General features: G+C 47.1%; 5 protein-coding genes across 11 annotated transcripts; 2 read left to right on the plus strand and 3 right to left on the minus strand.

Moving 5' to 3' along the window:
- Positions 1-82: 82 nt before the first annotated feature.
- LOC119558157 (galactosylgalactosylxylosylprotein 3-beta-glucuronosyltransferase I) lies at positions 83-1789 on the minus strand. The gene is made up of 2 exons (XM_037871402.1): positions 1507-1789; positions 83-1440 (listed from the first exon to the last, which is right to left on the minus strand). The coding sequence occupies exons 1-2, from the start codon at positions 1713-1715 to the stop codon at positions 729-731; spliced, it is 921 nt and encodes a 306-aa protein (XP_037727330.1). The 5' UTR covers positions 1716-1789; the 3' UTR covers positions 83-728.
- A 656-nt stretch (positions 1790-2445) lies between these two features.
- Positions 2446-3437, plus strand: LOC119557166. Its single transcript, XM_037869773.1, has one exon. It carries the CDS (start codon positions 2556-2558, stop codon positions 3201-3203), a length of 648 nt encoding a protein of 215 aa, XP_037725701.1. The 5' UTR covers positions 2446-2555; the 3' UTR covers positions 3204-3437.
- A 2510-nt stretch (positions 3438-5947) lies between these two features.
- On the minus strand, positions 5948-17645 carry LOC119557164 (pneumococcal serine-rich repeat protein). 6 transcript variants are annotated; one of them, XM_037869764.1, is made up of 8 exons: positions 17446-17645; positions 16188-16518; positions 15376-16103; positions 13637-13765; positions 12412-13254; positions 11406-11900; positions 7602-11295; positions 5948-7459 (listed from the first exon to the last, which is right to left on the minus strand). In XM_037869764.1, the coding sequence occupies exons 3-8, from the start codon at positions 16039-16041 to the stop codon at positions 7395-7397; spliced, it is 5892 nt and encodes a 1963-aa protein (XP_037725692.1). In that variant the 5' UTR covers positions 16042-16103; positions 16188-16518; positions 17446-17645; the 3' UTR covers positions 5948-7394. The 6 variants fall into 6 exon arrangements, with proteins under 6 accessions (XP_037725692.1, XP_037725695.1, XP_037725693.1 ...); XM_037869767.1 differs by having other exon boundaries at positions 15376-16106; XM_037869765.1 differs by having other exon boundaries at positions 17286-17645.
- A 55-nt stretch (positions 17646-17700) lies between these two features.
- Positions 17701-19912, plus strand: LOC119557165 (histone acetyltransferase Tip60). Of its 2 annotated transcripts, XM_037869772.1 has the most exons (5): positions 17701-17906; positions 17972-18098; positions 18155-19379; positions 19503-19715; positions 19775-19912. In XM_037869772.1, coding segments are annotated over exons 1-5 (1626 nt in total). In that variant the 5' UTR covers positions 17701-17846; the 3' UTR covers positions 19776-19912. The 2 variants fall into 2 exon arrangements, with proteins under 2 accessions (XP_037725700.1, XP_037725699.1); XM_037869771.1 differs by lacking the exon at positions 19775-19912 and having other exon boundaries at positions 19503-19736.
- Positions 19879-20570, minus strand: LOC119557167 (augmin complex subunit dgt4). The gene has a single exon (XM_037869774.1). The coding sequence runs from the start codon at positions 20469-20471 to the stop codon at positions 19917-19919; it is 555 nt and encodes a 184-aa protein (XP_037725702.1). The 5' UTR covers positions 20472-20570; the 3' UTR covers positions 19879-19916.
- Between the last annotated feature and the right edge of the window lie 438 nt (positions 20571-21008).

Raw genomic sequence — 21008 nt, forward strand, 5'->3', positions numbered from 1 at the left:
GAAAGCTTACATTCTGTGGATATCTTACAATTTGCAGTGGAGTAATATACAATTAATTGGGATAAATTAAAAAGCACTTATGGTTTAAATACAGTTTAAAGCGGCAACTCGTTTAATGACTTTGAACAGGAGGCACGATTTGGGGCTAACTAGTTCGAGGTAAAACAAACATCATATCAGACATCGGGTTTTGGGGGTATCAACCTGCAGATAGACTAGGGACTATCTTACACAGATATCTTACATTGATTTGAGCATTGTACAACTAGTAGTATTTCAGAAATTAAACTTGCGCTAATACTCTCAGGGGTGTCAAAAAAATCTCCTTTGGTTTATAATCTCTTGTGCTTTGACGAAATCCATACAGATACGTTTTTTTTTTGTGTGCAATTTTGGACTTGAAAATATTAAAATCTATGATTGAATTGCACTATTAAAAATATTTAGGAAAATAAAAGTTAGCTTAGTCTTTTCGTTTAACATAATGCCTTCACCATGTTTTTACAAAATAATAAAGTAACCGATATTAGGGCACCATTGCTCACAAGCAACGATTCTGGTTATAGTTTTGAATATCAGCGTAAGTAAGATATTTTAACTAGACTACGAGGAAACATGAATCTCTGTAAACAGCGATAGGTTTCCAGGACAGTTTTAGGACGAACACATAGAAATAAATTCACTAGGATGACAGCTTGGTGCATGTATATACAGTGGGCTACCGGGGGCTAGACCTCCATGCCGCCGTCGGATCGCTTGCCCTTCTTCAAGAGCGCCTCCTCGGCGGTCAGCTTGGTCTTCTCGGTGCGCGTATGCCAAACGAGGACATCCCTACAGCCATTGGCCAGCGGCTGCAGCTGATCCCTGGTGGTCAGGTGCCTCAGAATCTCGCTCTCCTGATAGCCCCGCTGCACCTCGTACGAGAACATGGCCTGCGGATTCCGTATGAAGAGGTCCATGCTGATGGCAAAGGCGGCCATGTCGAGGGGGAAGGGACGCTCCGGTCGCCAGGCGGCATTGAAACCGGTCACCTTGGTGCCATCCTCGTTGAGCAGGGGTCGCTCCACCATCAGGCCGCCAACCAAGCCCACCGGCCAGACGCCCACGCGTCCCCTTTCGATTTTGCTCATCTCGGCAAAGAGTTCCGTGGAATAGGAGTTGTCGTCGTCCATGAAGAACACTATCGAATGCCGGTCGACGTCCACGTGGCCCCTCAGCCAGGCCAAGGCCAGATTCCTCTGCTCCACGCCGCGCGGCTTTATCCAGTTGGGGTCCTTGCCCTTCAGCTTGAATTCCGGCGGCGTCTTGGTGTTCAGCTGCGTGGAACGCTTCTCCAGGCCGGCCCTCTCCAGCAGGTTCCTCACCAGCGAGGTGGTGGCATTCGTGTCCTCCACAATGATCCAGTGCAGGTGCGGCAGCAGCATGAACAGGTGTGATAGTCTGGGTTGTTTGTTACACGACATTACTTTGGGGTATCTCTATAAGGTACGCTTGGGGGTACTTCACCTGGTTAGCTCGGCCTTCTGGGCGGGACGTGGATATGTGGGCGTGACGGCGTAGATCGTGGGCAGCGTGTCCGCCTGGACGTACATGGCCTGCAGGTACTCCGGACCCTGGCAGGTGCGCTTGCCGTTCCGGTGGACCATCATCAGCACCACCAGGAAGACGATGATCAGGATGAGGACCTGGCGCGGCCGAATGCGGACCTCCGACATCCTGCGGCAGTTAAACTTTGTAAAAAACCCAATTTTGGTAAAACAAACAAATGGGCAGCCAATGTGCCCAAATAACGGCGAGCCAACTGGAAAGATAACGCAAGCACTTTCAAAATCTTCAATGCCTAGTTTGGTCACACTAAAAGCTTTCAGGACAACCGTTAATTTTTAAAATAGAATTCAAATAGCATTTAACCTAAGAAATTATTATTTTATAGTATTTACTGAAATTGCATCTTTGTACCATATTTTACACCCATTTTGTAGTTGAACGTTTTCCAGCTAATAGATTAATCAAATAATTATGAATTTTGGTTTGCGTCAATTGACCAACAAAAATTCTTTAGGCTTGAAAGGCAATCAATCTATTAATAATTGTAATAGTTTTTAATATTTATTTTGTTTATTTTTTAAGAATATCAGAATTGATTTGGTTTTCAGTTTCTAGAAATATACTTGAATGCAACTTGCACAAATGTTAATACCTAGCCGTCTTATAATTATTTTTTAAGGCATATCTATATATTTCTTGATACAAGGTTTCAGATCATTATAATTATTTTTTATCTTATAATTATTTTTTAAGGCATATCTATATATTTTTTATATAACGTTTCAGATCATTTATCAATATTAACTATAAAGATTTCTCAAAGTAAATATAAGAGCAGGCCTGTACATCAAATGTATACATTTAAGAGTCCTTTCCAGCAGTCTCTGAGTTAGATCTCCAAAGAGCAGTCACCAAATTCAAGCATCACACATCAGATCACCTGAAATTCCTGGGCGGACAACACCCCCAATAGTATAGTTTAGAATACTGATATAGCACCACAAAAGATGGCCCAGCAACCGAGTGAGAAGACCAAACCCCAGACCGATCCCAAGTCGCGAAAACTCAAGTTCGCCGGCTGTTGCCACCTGAACGATGAGGCCCTGGCCCGTCTCTACAAGATCGACCGTCTGACCGACGAGGAGCTGGCCTCCGTGGGCCTGCAGCGCAAGTCCCTGATCGACGACTATCGCCATCTGCACGAGCTCTCGCAGATGAGGCAGTGGGAGAACGGAGTCCGTCCGGCCCGTCCGACCCAAACCCACAAGAGCCGCTTCTCCCGGCTGCCCCAGTTTCGCCTCCAGGAGTACAAGCCGGTCAAGTTGTACAAATTCCAGTTGCTCAACCAGTTGGTCCACGTGATGAGTTTCGACAAGGATTCGGAGTCCTTTTTTAATGAGCGGCAGTTCGAGTTCGATGCCGATTACCATGAGGACGAGGGGCTCCAGAGGCTGTCGGCCAAGGAGCGCAAGCGTCGCCGTTTCGAGTCCTTCTGTGACCATCTGGACAACATGTTCATCTGCGGCGACCGCAACATGGCCACCGAAATTGTTGTCGACGCCATCATCTGTTTGAACAGGCGCCGCAAGCTGAACCCACCCACTGGGCCCGCCAATCCCAGTCGCCTCCTGCCGGTTCCCCGCCGGGAATACTAACTATATAAGGAATCCGGTGCCATAGTCCATAGTCCTATCGTACACACCACATCATACACCAACCAATCCCAAAATCATTCCAAAGCGTGCAGTATTATTGAAAATGATGGAAAATCGAAAGCACTCGTTTTCTTTTTTGTTAATTTTTATTTCGATTCTCCACACAAATACACTTCTCTTCAGTATATTATATTTTAAACACATTTTAAATTAAATTTCGATTTCCCATTCAAATACGTTTCTCAGTTGCTGCCTCGATTTTCATTTTTGTTTTTCGCATGTACAAATATTGGTATGTATAAGTTATGTATATGGATGGGTTCGGGGACTTGTGGGTTCGGGGGCTTGGGAATCTGGGGTTACTAGTAGGCTTCGTCAGTAGTAGTAGTCGAGTACATATGTGTATATAGAAGTATGTATACATTTATATAAATTTAGGGTAGTTGTCTAGTACGGGAAACTAACACCAAAAGCCGCGAATAAAAATCTATATAATTTATAGATGCTTAAAATATTCGGGACCTGCTTTAATAAAGCCCAATTATTCAATATTATAAATATAATCGGATAGATCATAGTAAAGTATTGGGTATCTAGGAGAATTTGAAGAATACAAAGAATATTTGATTGGGGAAAAGCCCACCTAAGCATGTGAATAATATGTAAGAGTTCCCCTACGTGACCTATGGTCTCAAGACCCCGTACTAGACCTCTACCGAATTTAGAGTTAGCTCCATTCACACGCTTATAAACATCTTGATCTGCAACCTGATCCATTCACACTGGCCTAACGTATCAAATAGGTGTTTTCATAGAGTTCTTCTTTAGCTATCCAATAGACTTAGTCGTAGATTTTTGTATATGTATGTATATCTATGATTATAGTTCCCACTGCGCTCGCTGCTGCTCCAATTCTCGCCACTCCACTCCGTTCCGTTCCCAATTATTGTTATTTTGTATTCCAAACTCAACAAGTGCACTCAAGACGGAAATAATGCAGAATGCAGGTTGAACTGTACGCAACTCGAGCGATTACTCCGATATCCAATATCCAATATCCGATAACTGATAAATTGAACAATACGCTAGCTACGCAAAATCGAAATCAAAAGGCGGAACTAAAACAATTCTAGTTTTTGTCTGTTGGCCAACATCGCAGCCTCCAAACTCCAAGCTCGAGCCACTTCCGTTCTACGAATATTATCGAAAAATCTGGTTAACTATATAGCGGGGAAAATAAGTGTCCGATAATCCTGATCCTTCATATGCCTCTCTGTTTTTTGTTGGTTTTTCGAGTCACAATTTACTATTTATATACACATACACACAGCTACAATATATATTTTACATAAATACACATATAAGAAACTTTTTTTTTTTTTGTGTTTTTCCTTTTGTTTATATGTAATTTATAATATTTCAGTATTAGTTTTATTTACTGGCCTAGCGTATAATTTATTTTCAATTTTGTATTCCATATATTCTCATAATCTGGGCTTTGTGTTTCTTGTTTCTCGTTAGTTCTCAATTGTCTAAAATTGTTGCAGTGTACATTGGCTTAGTTTGACTTAGTGGTTGTATATAACACTAGTTTACACGAAAGATGTACGTCTTTAAAAACACGTTTCTTAGACTAATTTGAGTTTGCTGAAATAGAAAATGGATGCCGAAAGAAGAACTTAAGGGCCTTTTTGATATATTCGCAAAGAACGTGGTTATTAGACAGACATATCTTGGGAACCATGGGTCCAACCAGCAGATAATGTATACCTCCAAAAAGAGCAATTGATCTTGCCCAATAAAGCAAAGCAAATATTTTTAAAAATTAAAAATAATCTAAAAATTTAGAGAAGCTACAGTCCCCTAAGCAATATTCGCTTATTACTAGACAAATAATTCGTTCACCCATCTGGTGGTATACATTTTCGTCTGCTTAGCCTATAGTTCGCTTGATCTTAACAACTTCGTAAACATCAGCCTCTTAGTAATTAGAAAATATAAGTTCATCGCCAAAAAGGGCCAATTTGTGTAAACTAGTGTGATTTTCTTAGATTCACCTTAATGCGTGTGGTACAAATACATATATTTCATATATTCCATATATTCGTCCTCCCTGCAACTTATTTAAAATTTCTCTGGCTTTCATTTTTTTTTTTTTTGATTCTGTTTTGGATGGTTTACATGGTTTAGAGCGGTACAGCAACATCTCTGGCCGAGTGTTGCTTTCATGGGGGGCTTAAAGGTTTGTGGGTACAGGATTCGGGGTTAATTGATATTGAATATTTGTCTTCGCTTTTTTCGGTATTTTACTTTACGTTTATTCTCAAAATATACAGCACATAAAATTCCAATTGAAGCAAAACAGTTTCACATACATTTGAAAACATTTCGCACTGTTTGTTCTGCTTATTCGGTCTTAAAGAGTAGGCAATCCAGATCGGTTTCTCTAATGATTAGCTTTAAATAGGTTTTCTCAATTCGCTCTCTAGATAATTTCATTTATGTATTGTTTCTGTAAATTTTATTCTGACACTTTGTTCTTACTAAATGGTTTCCTGCTCTTAATTACTCGATTTTAAACGGTTAACGTTTTGCATTATCAAAAAAAAGTTACGTTAATAGATGCGCGTATGTATAATGTATATTCCTAGATATAGCAATTTAGTTGCGCTTTTTATGCTACGAGTTCGCTTAACTTTTATTTTGTTTCTCCGTCTCCAAATCATTTCCTCTTTAACTTTTTGTTTTTTTTTTTTTTTGTTTTTTTTTCGATTTTATATTTTAATGGTTACAATATCTAACCTTCTTTTACCCTTTGGAGAGACCTTCTGAGGCTCTCCCTGCTAAACGGCGGCATTTTTCGTAAGTGCATAATAGTTTTTATAGTGTTTTTGCTGGTTTTTTGTGGTTTTCTGTTTCTATTTTCTGATTTCTGCTTCGCGGTTATTCTGTTTAACATACTTTCCTCATGAGGCTTATTTATGGCTAGCCGGAGCTAAGGAGCGGGCCTTACATAGTTTACTTTAAATAGTCGTTATCATACACACACATATCAAATATTTTCCGCGGGGCTTTCTTTCCTCTCTGTAACACAATAAACCCAAGGGTCGAGGTCGAACTGCCCCCTAAACTTCTGGTCTCATAATATGTACACGCGACGTTGACTCGGTCTAAGAACTAGGATTAGTTTTATTTTCTGCTCTTTCAATAACACGCCCTTCCCAAAGTTGAGGGGCGTTTGAAACAAAGACAAAAATAAAAAAAAAACGGTTGCGTAATAGTAGTAATAATAATTAAAGTACAGTAATAGTAATAGTAATGGTAAAACGTTGCGTTTTAAGGAGCCAGAAGGTTGTAAATTAACAAAAGCAGATCCAAATGCTTGATTGAACATCACTATGCATCGCATCTTGTGGCGAAAAAACGGTTAAATCGCGGTTAACTAATGTTAAATAAATATCCACTTATAGCTTCTCCTCCGATCCCAATTACATTCTCGCGTAAGTTCGTAAGTTCACTTTCTTAGTTATGTTCTCCTCCTAATTCACAGCTGTACGAAGGGGTTTTTTTTGGGGATCCTGTGCTCATAATCGTTGGAAATCCCCGCCCCCCTCGATCTTCTCCTGGCGATGGTTTACCCATTGGGCGCATGTCCCTACATAATCGACCTCCATTCTAAATAGATCCTATACTCCTAATCTCAGGCACTCCCTCGCATTCATACTCTGGAAACACAGACACCCCCACTCACACCTGACACACCTCGACAATCTTGACAATCCTCACAATCTTGACAATCCTCATAATCCTGATCCTACGCTGCCGCGCTCGCGCTTGTAAATTGCAATCAATAGTTATTCTATTGATTCGTTACATTAATTAGCATAAAAGCGTATTGTTATAGCAATTATTTATAGTGTATGTACGATATCGGTAGATGTATAAACGATGGCCCAGCACAAAGTAAAAAAAAATATATAAACAACTGAACATGCAATTCAAACTAAACTCCTCCCCTGTCTTCAGCCGATGTTGGATGCTCTCGTTAAATTGCTGCCGATATTGCTGACGTTGCTATTGCGATTGGTGTTGCTGGTGTTGTTGCTGCTGTTGCTGTTGCTGCTGTTGCCTTAATGTTGGTGATTTTGAAGATGTCGCTGTTCACACAACGACTGCTGAATCGGTTGGTTTCTAGGTCTCCTGCTCCTGCTCGTTATAGTATGTGACATACTTGCTATTGGCAATGGCATTCCAGGCTGCAAAGGGCGAAACGATGGGTTAATCATGCAACTACAGCTGATATTAGGCCAATGCTTATCGTTAAATCTTTAGACCATGATGATTCATTTACAAATATTGGATAATAGTCAACGTTTTTCCCCCAACCCGAGTACTCACTGTTGGCGATGTAGTCGACGATGAGTTCCGTATTGCTCATCATCGCCGGTCGCGAGGGCGTCGGCGTCAGAATATTAGCCTCCTCCGCCTCCGCGGACGTCGTGGCTGCATCCGCCTTGAGGTCGGCCATGAAGCTCAGTTCCTGCAGGCTCTCGTCGTCCTCGTCGTCGTCGTCGTTATAGGCCATGAACACGGGCAGGGCAACCTTCGTCTCCGGATTTGGATTTGGATTTGTATTGGGATTCGGGTTCGGGTTCGGATTGGTATTAGACTTGGTCTTGGCCTGCGACTGAGTGGCCTCCTGTTCCTGCGAGTTGCTGCGACTACAGCTGGTGCTTCGGGCAGCGGCGGCGGCACGAGCAGCGGCTATGATGGCCGCCTCGATGTCGTTGCACGTTTCCAGCTGCTGCATCGAGATGGAGTTGGCACTTGGCAGCGTCTCCTCGCTGCTGCTGGCCTTGCTCAGGAAATTGTTGACGTGCTCCTTAATGGACGTATTGGCGGCACCATAAATGCCACTATCCCCCGACTGATTGGCCACTCCTCCCAGCATACCCGAAATGGATGCCAAACAGGCGGCGCCATTGCCGCCGGAGGAGGACGAAATCGAGACCGAGGATGATGAGGTGGATGTGCTCGCCGAGGAGGACGACGAGCCCGAGGGCGTGGACGAGTTAATGAGACTGGCGGCGCTCGATGAGGTGGCGGATGCTCCAGCATTCGGCGAAGATTGTGCCGCCTCCGCGGAAATCGAGAGCATATCCAGGCTGGCCGAGCTATTGACCGCATCCGAGGCGGCACCGGAATCATTCAGCTGCTGATCACTGCTCGCACTGACATCCTGCTGAATCTCCTGCTTCTTCTCTGGTTGTTTCTCCTGGCTATCCTCCTCATTATCCAGTTCTTGGTCCCCGTCTTCCGTATCATCTTGGCCCGCATCCGAATCCGTCTCTGTTTGCTGCTGCTTATTCGAGGCCTGCTTGTGCTCGTCCTCCATTTCATCCTCTAAGTTATCGTCGAAGAGCTTTAGCTCATCCTCGTTAAAATCACCAAAGATAAACTCGTTGTTGCTCCTGCCCGCTTCGCGATCATCGTTTAATATAATCACAGCACGTCTGCCGCCGGTGGCCTCCAAAACGGCCCCGGCTCCCTTGGCAATGCAGCTACTGCTGGCCAGCTTATGGATGCCGCTGATCAGCTTTTTGGCTCCCTCGGTCTGCGTGGCAGCCGTGGTCTTCTGCGTGGTAGTGGTGCTAGTGCTGGTGGTCGTCTTGGAGGTGCTGGCCAGACTGACTGACGACTCCTCTTGACTAGGCTTCGTTGGCTTCTTGCTGTTGCTGCTGTTGCTGCTATTGCTGCTGCTGCTGCTGCTGCTGTTGCTGGGCGATAGCTCCTTTGGCTTGGCCTTGGCCTTGGCTGAGGATGAAGCTATACAGGGACATGGAGTCGAAGCTTGATCTAAGGATGACGATGAACCAGGAACTGTAGCTGCAGCAGGAGCTGTGGCCGCGACAGCGGTTGAGGTAGTTGTTGCTGCTGCTGCTGCTGCTGTCGACGGCGATGTGAGCACCGAGGCTTTTTCCTCCAGCTGCTGCTTGGCTGCTGCCGCGAAGTTGTACAACGAAGCCGAGGTGGATGCTACGACGACTACGGAAACATTGTTGGTGCTGTGCCGCTTGACGGTCTTCTCCAACGCCGGATACTGTTGGTCCAGGTTGCTGCTATTACAGCTGTAGGTAGCATCGTGCTCCACACTCTTGGACTTCTGCAGAGCCGGGGGCGAAGAGGATGTCGAAGAGGTGCTGGCGTTGGAGCTGCTGACACTACTGCTCGTGTACGCGGCTAGGGTGGGCGTGGCCAGGCTGCAGGCGGGCACCTGCACTTGCGCCTGAAGCTCCGGCGAGTTGGTGGACTCCGCATCGCTGCTGCTGCTGGGGGGCGAAGCATTGAGGCTCTGCGAGTAGCTGATCGAACTGGACGAGGACGGCGCAGTATTTTGGTTGCTAACAACTGCCGGCTGGTTGGCGGCACTAGCAGTTCCAGCCGCTGGCGTAGCAGCTCCCGGTAGCTCTGGGAAGTCGGGCCGCGACTTGGACTTGCCGCCACTCCTGGCCTGGAACTTGTCGCCCAGCTCCAATTCCGTGTCGCTGGCCGTGGCATTGTTCAGGGCCTCCTGCTTGTTTCGGGCAATATCCGCATACGAAATAGGAGCCGGCGAATTGTTGTTCTGCTTGGCCTGACGCTGACTGGCGGCCTGCGCCGCCCGCTGCTTGTTGTTGCCACCGCCAAGGCACTTCTTTTTGCCAGTCTGGATGGGCAGCGAGTGGACCGAGTCGAGATCACTGGAGTCCGACTTCTCCGACGGCGGCATAGACGACGTGGACTTGCGACGCGAGCTGTCCACCTGGTTGGATACTGCCGAGCCGCCATGATGATGATGATGGTGGTGGTGATGGTGGTGATGATGATGATGCTGCCCTTGTTGAGCCTGGTACTGCTCCTGGTATTGTTGCTGCTGCTGCTTGTAGTTAACAGTGCCTCCTCCGTTGTTGTTGCTGGTGTACGGGGTGTAGTAATGCATCCGCTGGGACATCATGTTGGAGGAGGCCGACTTGGTGATCTGCTGCATACGTTGCAAGTTGCCACCTGTACTGGCAGCGGCCGCCACCGCTGCATCGTCCATGGTAACAGCACGCTGCTTCTTTGGTTTCTTCTTCTTGGTCACCACATGGAATTCGGCGGTTTCCGACAGCACGGTATTCAGGGCATCCAGCTCAGACATGCGCGCCAAGGCGGGCAGTGTCAGCGGCATCTGCTTTTGGCCCAGAGACTCTGGCTCTGACCAGGCGGCTGCCATTTCCTGGTGGTCACCCAGGTACTGCAACTCCTCGGTGCCCCACGATCGCCGCTCGCCCTTTCGCTGCTGCGATCCCGGATTGCCGCTGTTTCGCACTTGCACCGACTGCTGCTCCTTGTTGCAGTTCTTGCTGATGTCCGCCACGGAGGCCGAGTTGTGCTTGCTCCCGGTGCTCGAGGTCGACGATCCACCCGAGGCGGAATTATTCGAGCCCTTCTTCTGGCGCATCATCTCTGTGGTCGCCGACTGGCGCTTCAAATCATCCACCTCCATTTTAGAGCAGCTGCGCAGCTCCTCCAGCGAATTGCTCTTCTTGAGCTTGTTCTGCTTCTTGCGCTCCTTCTTGCGCTGTCCCGCCGCATTGTTTCCGCCACCGTTGACATCGTTCTCAATGTACTTGACCAGCTGCTCAACGGGATCATTGCCCCGATAGCCTGCCACAGACTCCACATCCACGGTGGTGGTGTTTCTTTCCTGCTGGGACTTCTTCTTTGCCTTCTGCTTGGTGGTGGGCTGCTGTATGCCAATGCCGATTCCCGGTCCAGCCGCCACCGCACCTCCTCCCGGTGCCTGCTGCAGCTGGCTGTACGATGCAGCCACCGCTGCCGCTGCCATGGCCGTGGTCGTGGTGTTCGTGCCCGTGGAGAGTAGCGTTGAGACGCTACTCTGACGGTGGGCAGTCGACGAGGTGGGTGCACTGGCTCCCACCGTGGTGGTTATTAGGGCCGTGAACTGGTTTCCGTTGCCATTGCTGCCGATGCTGCTGGTGGCGACTGCGCTGGCTCCATTGCCACCAAAGCCATCGCTCAATGCATTCCCATTCTCGTCCAGCTGGCGCTGCAATAAAAAAGGTTGGCTATTAGCTAGGATCTAAAACGTTGCATACGCTGGACTTCTTTTTTTTCTACTGATTTATTCTTGTTCATATCATAAAGCTCTCAACTCACCGTAGTGGCCTTGCCACCCATGGACGCAGCTGCCGCTGACGCTGCGGCGGAGACCATGCGTCCAATCTTTGCGGGACGCAAATCGCCGGAGAGCGCGTCGGAGGAGGCTCCGCAGTTGCTGCCGCCGGAAGAGGTCGAGGAGGAGGTCGAGGGCTTGCTGCTCTCGATGGCAGCTGGCGAACCAGCGCCGCCGCCGTACACTGAGGAGCAGGCCGTGTAGTTGTCGTTGAGCGACACATAGCCGGCCTCCACCTTGCGCTTCTGCTCCTCCAGGCCGAGCCCGAATTGTCCAGTGATGGCGGCCAGATAGTGGGCCTGCTGCTGCAGCTGGCTCCTGGCGGACAACTCCAGGACGGAGAAGTGTAGCGGGTCGTCGATTAGGAACTCTTTGGCGGCACCGCCGTCCCTGGCCTCCGCAAGCTGCTTCGGCTGCTTCGGCTGGCCACTGATGGCGTCGAGCAAGAACGTCATCGAGGGGTTTTGTGGCTCCATTTGCTAAGCGGAGAATCAAGCGGGAAAATAAGTTATTTAACCAATCTCATATAAAGCGGATCCCAAAAATCCCTTACTTTGAGTTAGAACTAAAGACTTTCGATCAGGTTTAAGGACAAACATTTAAGGATTTTTTCGTTAGTCAATTACAGCGAACTTCAAAGTAATATCACCACAACGCAATCTATTGTCTTGTTAAATACATCAAATTTGTGCTCTCTACTTTAATAGTCACAAATAAATTAGCAATTTCACCAGAAGGTTAAATGGACATATGTCCATCGTTTCATCAAAATCTTAAAGATTAAATTAAGCTTTTTGAAAGTCCCTTGACTATACTTTTGCTATATATGTATGTAAAGATGGAAATGAACGTTTGGGTGTTGATGAGCGTGATTTTTGGGTGAACACATAACTTAATTAGGCGACAGGGGCACACAGGACTACATAAGACTACCGACGTAAGCGTAACCCAGCCAAGTGCCATGGGTTCGCTGTTACGCGCCTCTCTTACCGCCGCCTGATCGGTCAAATCTGCTATTACGATGGACCTTGCTATCTCCCAGAGCCTGCCGTCCATTCTGAGGTCCCACTTCTTGAGCGTATCATCGCTTACCTCCAACAGAAAGTCGGGTGGGATGCCGCTAATGCCAACCCCGGCCCCGGCGCCCGTCGCCTCGTCCTCGTCCATGTCGAACTGAATGCCCGCCTCCGGATCGCGTTCACCCAGATGGCTGGGCAGGCTGCTGCAGCTGCCGGTGCTGCTGCGGTGGTGGGGTTTGTTGCCACCCACAGATGCGGATCCCGATCCTCCTGCAGCCTCCGACGAGAGATGAGCCTGCTGCTTGTGCTGCTTGGCATCCATGGCAGCTGCCGGCTCAAAATTAACGCTGCTGGGCAGGCTGCCTCCTTCGCGCTGCCGGCCCGAGACGGATGAGTTCTTGATCTTCTTGGATGCGGATGCAGATGCGGAGGTGGCGTTTTGGTTGTGCTGCTGCTGCTGCTGTTGGCGTCGATTGGAGCGGCCACTCAGCTGGTAATCACAGTTGAAACGTTGCGTTGCTGCCGTTGTGGCCGCCGTCGCTGCAGCCGCCGCCGCCGAGGTTGTGGCCAGCTCGCTGCGGTGCGCCGCCTCGACGAGATCCTGCAGGGAGCCGCCCTGCTTGTGCCGCTGGGCGGGATCCGTGGACCGGTGATTGGTGGAGTGGTAGCTGCTGTTGTGCCCTGCACTGCTGCTGCTACCGCCGCTCGAGCCTGCTGCTGCACTGGACGCTAGTGCGGATGGGTTGAGTGTGAGGCAGGATTTGATGGCACGATAAGAGATCTCCTCGTCGTACTCAGCCTTTTTGAGCATTTGCTGAGGGAGTAGAAAAATGCAAAATTTTAATAGGGTTGGAAAATATAAGACTATGATTTGTTTTAATGATTCCTCAGTGACAGAATAGATTTGAGACTTATGGCAATTCCTAAAATAAAATTCAATATATTTTTTTCAAAGAAGTTTGGATAGTTTACTTAAATCCAAGGTTTATCTGATCTGTAGAATAACAGAAAGAAGAGAACTGCCCCACAAAATAATGTTATATAAGAAAAGCGTCTTCAAATCTGAAGCTTTGGCTTCTGGAAGCTACATATGTATGTATTATCATAACTCTTGTGTGGAGCCAAAGAAAAACAATACAATCGTGGATGCTCAAACATACGTTTGTATGATCAATTTGTGTATACCCAGAACTTACCAGAAATCGCTCGCTCTTGTTCTTCCTGTCGCCAGGATTTCGATACCAATAGGCCTCCTCGAGAAGTTTTTTCAATGATGCGTCGTCGAGATCATTAAAATCGCTATCTTCCCACGTATCGTATTTTGTCTGGAAATGAGTAAAAATATTCTCAACTTAGTTTTCCAGTTCAGACTTAACCTTTAAAAAGAGACTGAAAAAGAGAACAGAGAACCGAGCTCTACTTATTCCAAACACATGCCCTTCTTCCAAGTTCCCCAAGCGAACTGTTCGAGTACCGAGAGTAGAGTTATAGGAGTATTAAATAGCACAAGGTTCAAATAAATAAACCATGCATATATGGTGTATGTATATGGTGTTGCACACGAAAAAAAGAATAGAAACAGTAATGAGGAATTTGTGTGGTTATTGCGGCAGTTGTCGCCAATGTTGTTGTTAGATAGAGTAGCTCTTTTTGTGGTTTTATGCGTTTCTTCTGCCTCCCCGATACGGATTCGGAATCTGAATTGGAATAGTAATCGTAATCGGTGTTAAAAAAAAACGGACTGCAATCTGCAGAGATTCCAGTGAACTCTGTTCTCTCACGATTCCAATTTCCTCCGTTTTTCTTCTTTTCCATCGATGGTGTGTGGGATCCCTCGATCAGGCCCAAGTTAGCGGTACAATTTCAGACCCTCCCGAACTGCCTTGCAATATCTTTGGCCAGAGCGAGATGGCAGGAACTACTATTGAACCAAAGCTTTATTTTACCAACCACTACTTTGATATTATCTTCGTTAGAGGGGTACTAAAGCTAAATTAAAATGTGTATTAGGGTGATGCGAACATAAAAGAAGTTAATTACATAAAATATTGCTGATAAAAAACCCAGACGACTGCGAAATTTGAATTTAACTACAGACCAATTTAGTTTTAAAACTATTTGATTTTCATTCAAAGTATAAATAAAGTGGCCGAAAGAACTACAAATTTTCCTTTGATACTGTATTTAAATTCTGAAGGGATTTTTTGTAAATATTGTGGGGTACCTAAAATATGATAAGTAAAGCTACTGTAGCTCATTCATATTATTTTGTGCACTTTTTTTTTTTGTTGCTTTGTAAGACAATTGCACACAAAATTTATCTACAGACATTTATTTATTTTAGTTTATAGTTTATGGCTTAGTGAATGAGTATGCAAATCTGCGAGCGTGTGTGTAGGGACTATTTTTGCAAAGAAACAAGTCGATATTAATAGAATGTTTATTCAATTATATCAATATGTAATTTAAAATGTTTAAACCAAGGCGTGACGTAGGAATCGGACTGATCCGAACCCTTATTATTTTACCCCAATTCAATTGCAATGTATATGTATATTACTAATGGATAATAGTAACATAAAATGCGTATTGAAATACAGCAAACGTATTAAACTTGACAACAAATTTGTAATTTGTATACCATTATTTAAAATGGTTATAATTTAAGCTTTCCCAATAGTTATTACTAAGGGAACAGTTAGAATCTTACTAGTTTTACTATAGATATATATTTATTGGTACATCTTAGTAAGCTAAAAAAAAAGAAAAACTCTGTTTTTCCTCAAAACCAACCTTCCTTACGGATCTTTCCCAAACTAACTAAATAAGAAGTATAAATCTGCCTTAGTTTTAAAGAGCCACAGAACTATATAGTATATATATAATTTATGCTAAAAAGGTGATCGATTCCATTCTTTAGAATGGACTTACTTACCTTTTTCTTCTTCTGCCGCTTGCCGACATTTTGATCGTCCTGGGTCTTGCCCTTGGCAGTGGCCCCATACTGGAGGACTCTGTGGTTTGGTCGCGACAGTTCTGCGCCGGGCGAATCATTCAGCATGGCGAAGAAGAAGGATGAATCTACTGGTGCTGCTGCTGCCGAACCCTTGGCAGCATCTGCCGCCGCTGCGTGGTTCGTAGAGCTATGGCTATTACTAGGGGATGATGACTTCTTGGGGTCACTGCCTCTGCTGCTGGTTGCTACATGGTTGGTAGCCACTCCTGCTGCTGCTGCTCCTTCTGATTCTGCTGCTGCCGCTGCTCGTGCTGCCTCTACGGCTGCTGCTCCTGCTGCTGCTCCTGCAGCAGCTCCTGCGGCCTCTGCTGCTGCTTCTGCTGCTGCTCCATGGGTGTCGTTGCCCTTGATCAAGTCAAGCATCGCACCGAATTCCGTCATCATGTTAATGAGCTGCTCCTTCGAGAACGAGGTCGGCGTCGTTTGGGTTACGGTGGTCGTCGTGGTGCTCTCGCTCATCGTCCCAGCGGCAATCGAGACGATGGGCGTGTCCGGTATGATCGTGGGCAGCTTGATAGCATCTCCTCCAGATCCCACACGATCCGCCGGTGTGTCCGATGATGACGACGTTTGTTCATTGTTCATCTTTTTTCGTTTGGTGGCATGCAACGAGCGAAACAAACAAATGCCATTCGAATTCCTCGAATCTGCTTGGGAATGCAGTTTATGTTTTTAGAATGCTGTTTGAATTTTTGCAATACAGAGTTGTATATATTATATGGAGGACTTACAAACTGTTGCCTCTCCTCGGTTTTCCTAGGAAGCCCAGCTGCCCAGCCGCCGTGTGGTCGCCACCGCGGCCGCAAGTGCTCTGCCGCGTGTGCTGGCGATTCCTCCTGGTTCACTTCCGATATCCACCGATTCCTTACCGACTCTCAGATGGTATGAGTTAGGGAAATGGTTATGGATGGGTATGGATACGAGTACGCGGGGCGGGTGGGGGGTGGGCCCACCTATTGCGTATCACACGGGTCTCCTGCTGCACTTGACAGGCCTGTCGTCACTGGGTCTGCTTCTACTTGAATCTCTGCCCGTGGCATTTACGTAGGTCCCTGTGAAGTTCTGAAATCCATAGAGTCACGGGGATTGGGATTAGTTGTTGGGCATGCGAATACGGGATACGGAATACGGAAATGTGTGCGCACGGGGCTGTCAGTCGTATGGGAGGTGTGGAAAATGTAGGAAAATGTGGAAAATGGGGGGAAAATTGGGGGAAACTTGGGGATACTGGGGGGTGATGGTGAGTCTATAACTGAAACTGAAACTGAGACATATTGGCCCACTGACTCTGTTCTGCGGCATTTGTTGTTGTTGTGGTTATGCGGACAAGTGGCGCTTGGGCGGTGGGTGGTGGTGGGTGTGTCAGTTCGCTTTAGCGGTCCTTTTCCGGCCCGCTGGCTTCACATTTCTTTAAAAAGCACAGGTTTTCTCCCCCATATTTCATTCGGTTCGTTTTTTCTTTTGCTTTTGCCTGGCCAAGCCGCACAGTGTTGCCAACTGCGCTGTAGAGCCAGGGTTGTCAACGCGCGTTGTTGCGCCTAACGACGGCCTAACGTTGGGCCTGGAAAATGTGCTCACAATCCCTGTGGCATTTGCCCCACACAAACGGGCCCAAGTAAATGGGGGGGGGAAAACCTTCCCCCCAGCTAATTAGCAATAACAAATAGAGGTCTATTTTAGAAATGCCCCCAGCAAGTTGGCAGCCCTGCGGCTGTTGTCAGTGGCAACACTAGCGCAAAACACGTCATTTTGCCACAGCTTTTTCGCAGTTAATTCGCCAGCTTTTGGGCTCACTGGCCAAAATGCCCCACAGTTGTATGCACAATTACCCAGTAACTGAAGTTTTCCGGCGATCATAGTAGTCATTTATTGATAAATACGCCAGGCGAATACAGCTGTATAACTTTCTGCGCACTCACACGCACACGCACACACACACACACACAAGACACACGGGCGCAGGTATGCGCCTGTGTACATTTTTCTGACCTTCTCGGCGTTTTTTTTTGGTTTTGATTTCGTTTTTGGCAATTGAAAAGACGTTATTGCACAGCCGCGCACTCGAGTTATGCGTTCATTAACTGTCCCTCGAATTGGGCAAATCGCAAAACGGGTCTCCTATTATCCTACAGATGTCTGTTATAGTTTAATTGCAAAGTAGCATGAAGATTCTGAGCCGAAGAAAACACTATGGAATTGTTGTTGTGTTTTGCAGCACTTTGTATGGCCGACGCTGCGCAGCACTGTGCCTGTCATCGATAATTTTAAACCGCTGATGTCACTGATATATCTGCTGCCTATCGATAGGTCGATAGTCTTGATTGTTTTGGGAGAAAAAAAAATTGTTTATATATTTTATTATTTAGAAAAAAAAAAAGAAAGCAAAACAAATGAAAATCAACCACAAATATGAGTTTGACGACGATGTGGCCTCCATTTGCGAGTCAACGGTGGGTTTGGCTTGAGCCGTGTGTCCCTTTGGCTGGTTGCTTCAATGGTTTTGTCCCTTTTCCAGGCCGCCCTCACCGAAGGATGCCGTCTGCCCGTCCGGATGCACAAGACGGACGACTGGCCGCTGGCGGAGATTGTGAGCATCAAGGAGCTGGACGGCCGCCGGCAGTTCTACGTGCACTATGTGGACTGTGAGTATGGCCACCTCCGGTGCGAACATCTCAACCTGTTATCCCCGAATTCGCAGTTAACAAGCGCCTGGACGAGTGGGTCAACGAGGAGGATCTGTACACGAGAAAGGTGCAGTTCCCGAGGAGAGATGGCTCTCAAACGGGCACCAGCACCGGGGTGACCACTCCCCAGCGCCATCATTCGCTGGCGGGCAGCGTTTCCCGGCCCACATCGCCGCAACATCCTGGTTCCGGTGCTATGCCATCAATCCCTTCGACTCCCAGTGCTCCAGCAGGCAATGTTCCCCCTCCAGCAGCAGTCCCCAGCTCGGCGCCTCCTCCTGGGACGCCCAGCAGTGGCGGAGAGCTTGTGAATGGCAACAACCTGGCTGCAGCCCTGCAGAAGCGCATCAATCGCAAACGCAAAGTCCACGGAGGTTCGGCCCATGGTCACCATAGCCTGCAGGTGCAACAGCAGGCGCCAGTTCCGCATCCCACCACTCCACAGACGCCCACGGCCACGCCCGTCCACGTGACAGGCGACGGCCTGATCAGTGGAGCGGCCAACGAAGACGGCGATGGCTCGCAGGATGGCAAGACGCCCACGCCGAGGCAATCGGGCAGCATGGTGACGCACCAGGACGACGTGGTGACACGCATGAAGAACGTGGAGATGATCGAGTTGGGCAGGCATCGCATTAAGCCCTGGTATTTCTCACCCTATCCGCAGGAGCTGTGCCAAATGCCGTGCATCTACATCTGTGAGTTCTGTCTGAAGTACAGGAAGAGCAGAAAGTGCCTGGAGCGGCACCTGTCCAAGTGCAATCTACGGCATCCGCCGGGCAACGAGATCTATCGCAAGCACACAATCTCCTTCTTCGAAATAGACGGCCGCAAAAACAAGGTGTACGCCCAGAACTTGTGTCTTTTGGCCAAACTCTTTCTGGACCACAAGACACTCTACTATGACACGGATCCGTTTCTTTTCTACGTTATGACCGAGTTCGATTCGCGGGGCTTTCACATTGTGGGCTACTTCTCCAAGGAGAAGGAGAGCACCGAGGACTACAACGTGGCCTGCATCCTTACAATGCCTCCGTATCAGCGCAAGGGCTACGGCAAGCTGCTCATCGAGTTCAGCTACGAGCTGTCCAAGTTCGAGGGCAAGACGGGGTCGCCTGAGAAGCCCTTGTCGGATCTGGGTCTGCTATCCTATCGATCCTACTGGGCGCAAACCATACTGGAGATCTTCATTAGCCAGAACCCGAGCACGGACGGCGAGAAGCCCACCATAACGATTAAGTAAGGCCAATGCTAAGCTGTTAATGATGAGATTTTAGTTTGGGGAGTTCATGCTAGATATTATTCCTTAGTTCAAGTTGATCGTAGGTAGACATACTCTAAACTTGTACTTCCTTTGTCCAGCGACATCTGCGAATGCACCTCCATCAAAAAGGAGGACGTCATCTCTACGCTGCAAAACCTGAACCTGATCAACTATTACAAGGGCCAGTACATCGTGTGCATCAACCGGGACACCATCGAGCAGCATCGGCGGGCGATGGACAAGCGCAAGATCCGCATCGACTCCAAGTGCTTGCACTGGACGGCCAAAGACTGGTCCAAGCGCTCCAAGTGGTAATCTCTCTTATGTTTATCAATAACAGTATGTAAAATAATTTTAATTTGCTTTCCAGAATGCCGCTGCCGATTATCCTCATCGGATGGACCTGCATTCGTTGTAGCTCGTAGTTTTCATTCGCAATGCTCCATTCTTAATGTTTTAAACTATTTTGTATCCTAAAAATATACATATGTATACACTTTTGTGACGACAGGCTAGTTGAATGAATCCCGCGGAGGCAGTAGGTCGTCCACAAGGCGATCCATGGCCTGCATCATGCCCAGCTCCATCCCGTTCTCCAATCCATCGACGGCTGTTCGCAGGCCGTTGAAAGCTTCCTGATTCTGGGCAAATTCCCGCTGCTGCCGGCTGAGGTTTTGGCGTGGCTTGGCGTGGGAGGTCTTCAGATGCTCCCGGCACTGCTCCACATCCTTGGAGTTGAGAGTGGCGGGGCGCAGATCGCTGCTAAGTTTGGATCGCAGACTAGCGATATCCTTGGCCGCCTGCTCGATTTTATCAACATCGGGGACGCGCTGGGCATCCACAGCCTTCTGCAGGGCGGCACACTTTAGAAGCCTTGCCAGCCGCCCAAAATCCCTCTGATACTCGTACTTGGCATCCAGCCAGGTCTGCACTTGCTCCTCCACCTGACGCTTCACGTTGCGACTGTCTTCCTGGTAGCGTCGCATCGCCTCCAGGTGCAGCAGGTACTGGATGTCGTCCATGCCCTCGGGCGGTGTGATCGAGGTGGACGTGGGCGATGTCTCCATATTTTTATTCTTTATTTTATTGAACGTTTATTGAACGAAAAGAGGGAAATTCGGATTCGATTGCTGGCTACTTTGGTTTTGGTGGCTTGCTATCGGGTGCAATCGATAACTGCTAACGGGGATTTTGAGTACCGTTTGAAAATAGCTACTTCCACGTCATATCTGGCTATTTCTCATAGATATTTAAAATCGTAATAAAAATAAAGACTGTTCAACTATTTCAACAGTTTTCCTTTATATTTAGGGAATTTTATAATTTACAACAGTAGTCACACTAATTAAGAAATACATAATGCACCATGAAATCCTATAAAAAATTAAAATGAACATGAATGAATAATGAAAAAAGCTAACATATAAATAACACATTTAGCGGTTTTTCTGTTTAAATTTCGCTACTTTATGTGTTTACCAAGAGTATTTAGCTTTTTTTGTATCGATAGGTGACAATACAGTTTTGGCGCTAGAATTTGTGTTTTTTCAAGATGGAGAACTAAACCCCCAAAAGTTCATCATTGAATTGCATAACCCTAGACT

This window comes from Drosophila subpulchrella, chromosome X (genome assembly GCF_014743375.2).
Source record: "Drosophila subpulchrella strain 33 F10 #4 breed RU33 chromosome X, RU_Dsub_v1.1 Primary Assembly, whole genome shotgun sequence".
Classification (NCBI taxonomy): Eukaryota; Metazoa; Arthropoda; class Insecta; order Diptera; family Drosophilidae; genus Drosophila; species Drosophila subpulchrella.

What these genes read in the sequence shown, in the direction of transcription:
- LOC119558157 (XM_037871402.1), bottom strand. Translation starts at nt 1,715, where the DNA reads ATGTCGGAGGTCCGCATTCGGCCGCGCCAGGTCCTCATCCTGATCATC. An exon ending in CAGAAGGCCGAGCTAACCAG is followed by an intron (nt 1,441 to 1,506) that starts GTGAAGTACCCC and finishes CAAACAACCCAG; the next exon opens with ACTATCACACCTGTTCATGC.
- LOC119557166 (XM_037869773.1), top strand. Translation starts at nt 2,556, where the DNA reads ATGGCCCAGCAACCGAGTGAGAAGACCAAACCCCAGACCGATCCCAAG.
- LOC119557164 (XM_037869764.1), bottom strand. Translation starts at nt 16,041, where the DNA reads ATGAACAATGAACAAACGTCGTCATCATCGGACACACCGGCGGATCGT. An exon ending in AGCGGCAGAAGAAGAAAAAG is followed by an intron (nt 13,766 to 15,375) that starts GTAAGTAAGTCC and finishes ACTCATTTCCAG; the next exon opens with ACAAAATACGATACGTGGGA. An exon ending in ATTTGACCGATCAGGCGGCG is followed by an intron (nt 11,901 to 12,411) that starts GTAAGAGAGGCG and finishes TTCTCCGCTTAG; the next exon opens with CAAATGGAGCCACAAAACCC.
- LOC119557165 (XM_037869771.1), top strand. Translation starts at nt 17,847, where the DNA reads ATGAAAATCAACCACAAATATGAGTTTGACGACGATGTGGCCTCCATT. An exon ending in CCTCCATTTGCGAGTCAACG is followed by an intron (nt 17,907 to 17,971) that starts GTGGGTTTGGCT and finishes TCCCTTTTCCAG; the next exon opens with GCCGCCCTCACCGAAGGATG. An exon ending in CTACGTGCACTATGTGGACT is followed by an intron (nt 18,099 to 18,154) that starts GTGAGTATGGCC and finishes CCGAATTCGCAG; the next exon opens with TTAACAAGCGCCTGGACGAG.
- LOC119557167 (XM_037869774.1), bottom strand. Translation starts at nt 20,471, where the DNA reads ATGGAGACATCGCCCACGTCCACCTCGATCACACCGCCCGAGGGCATG.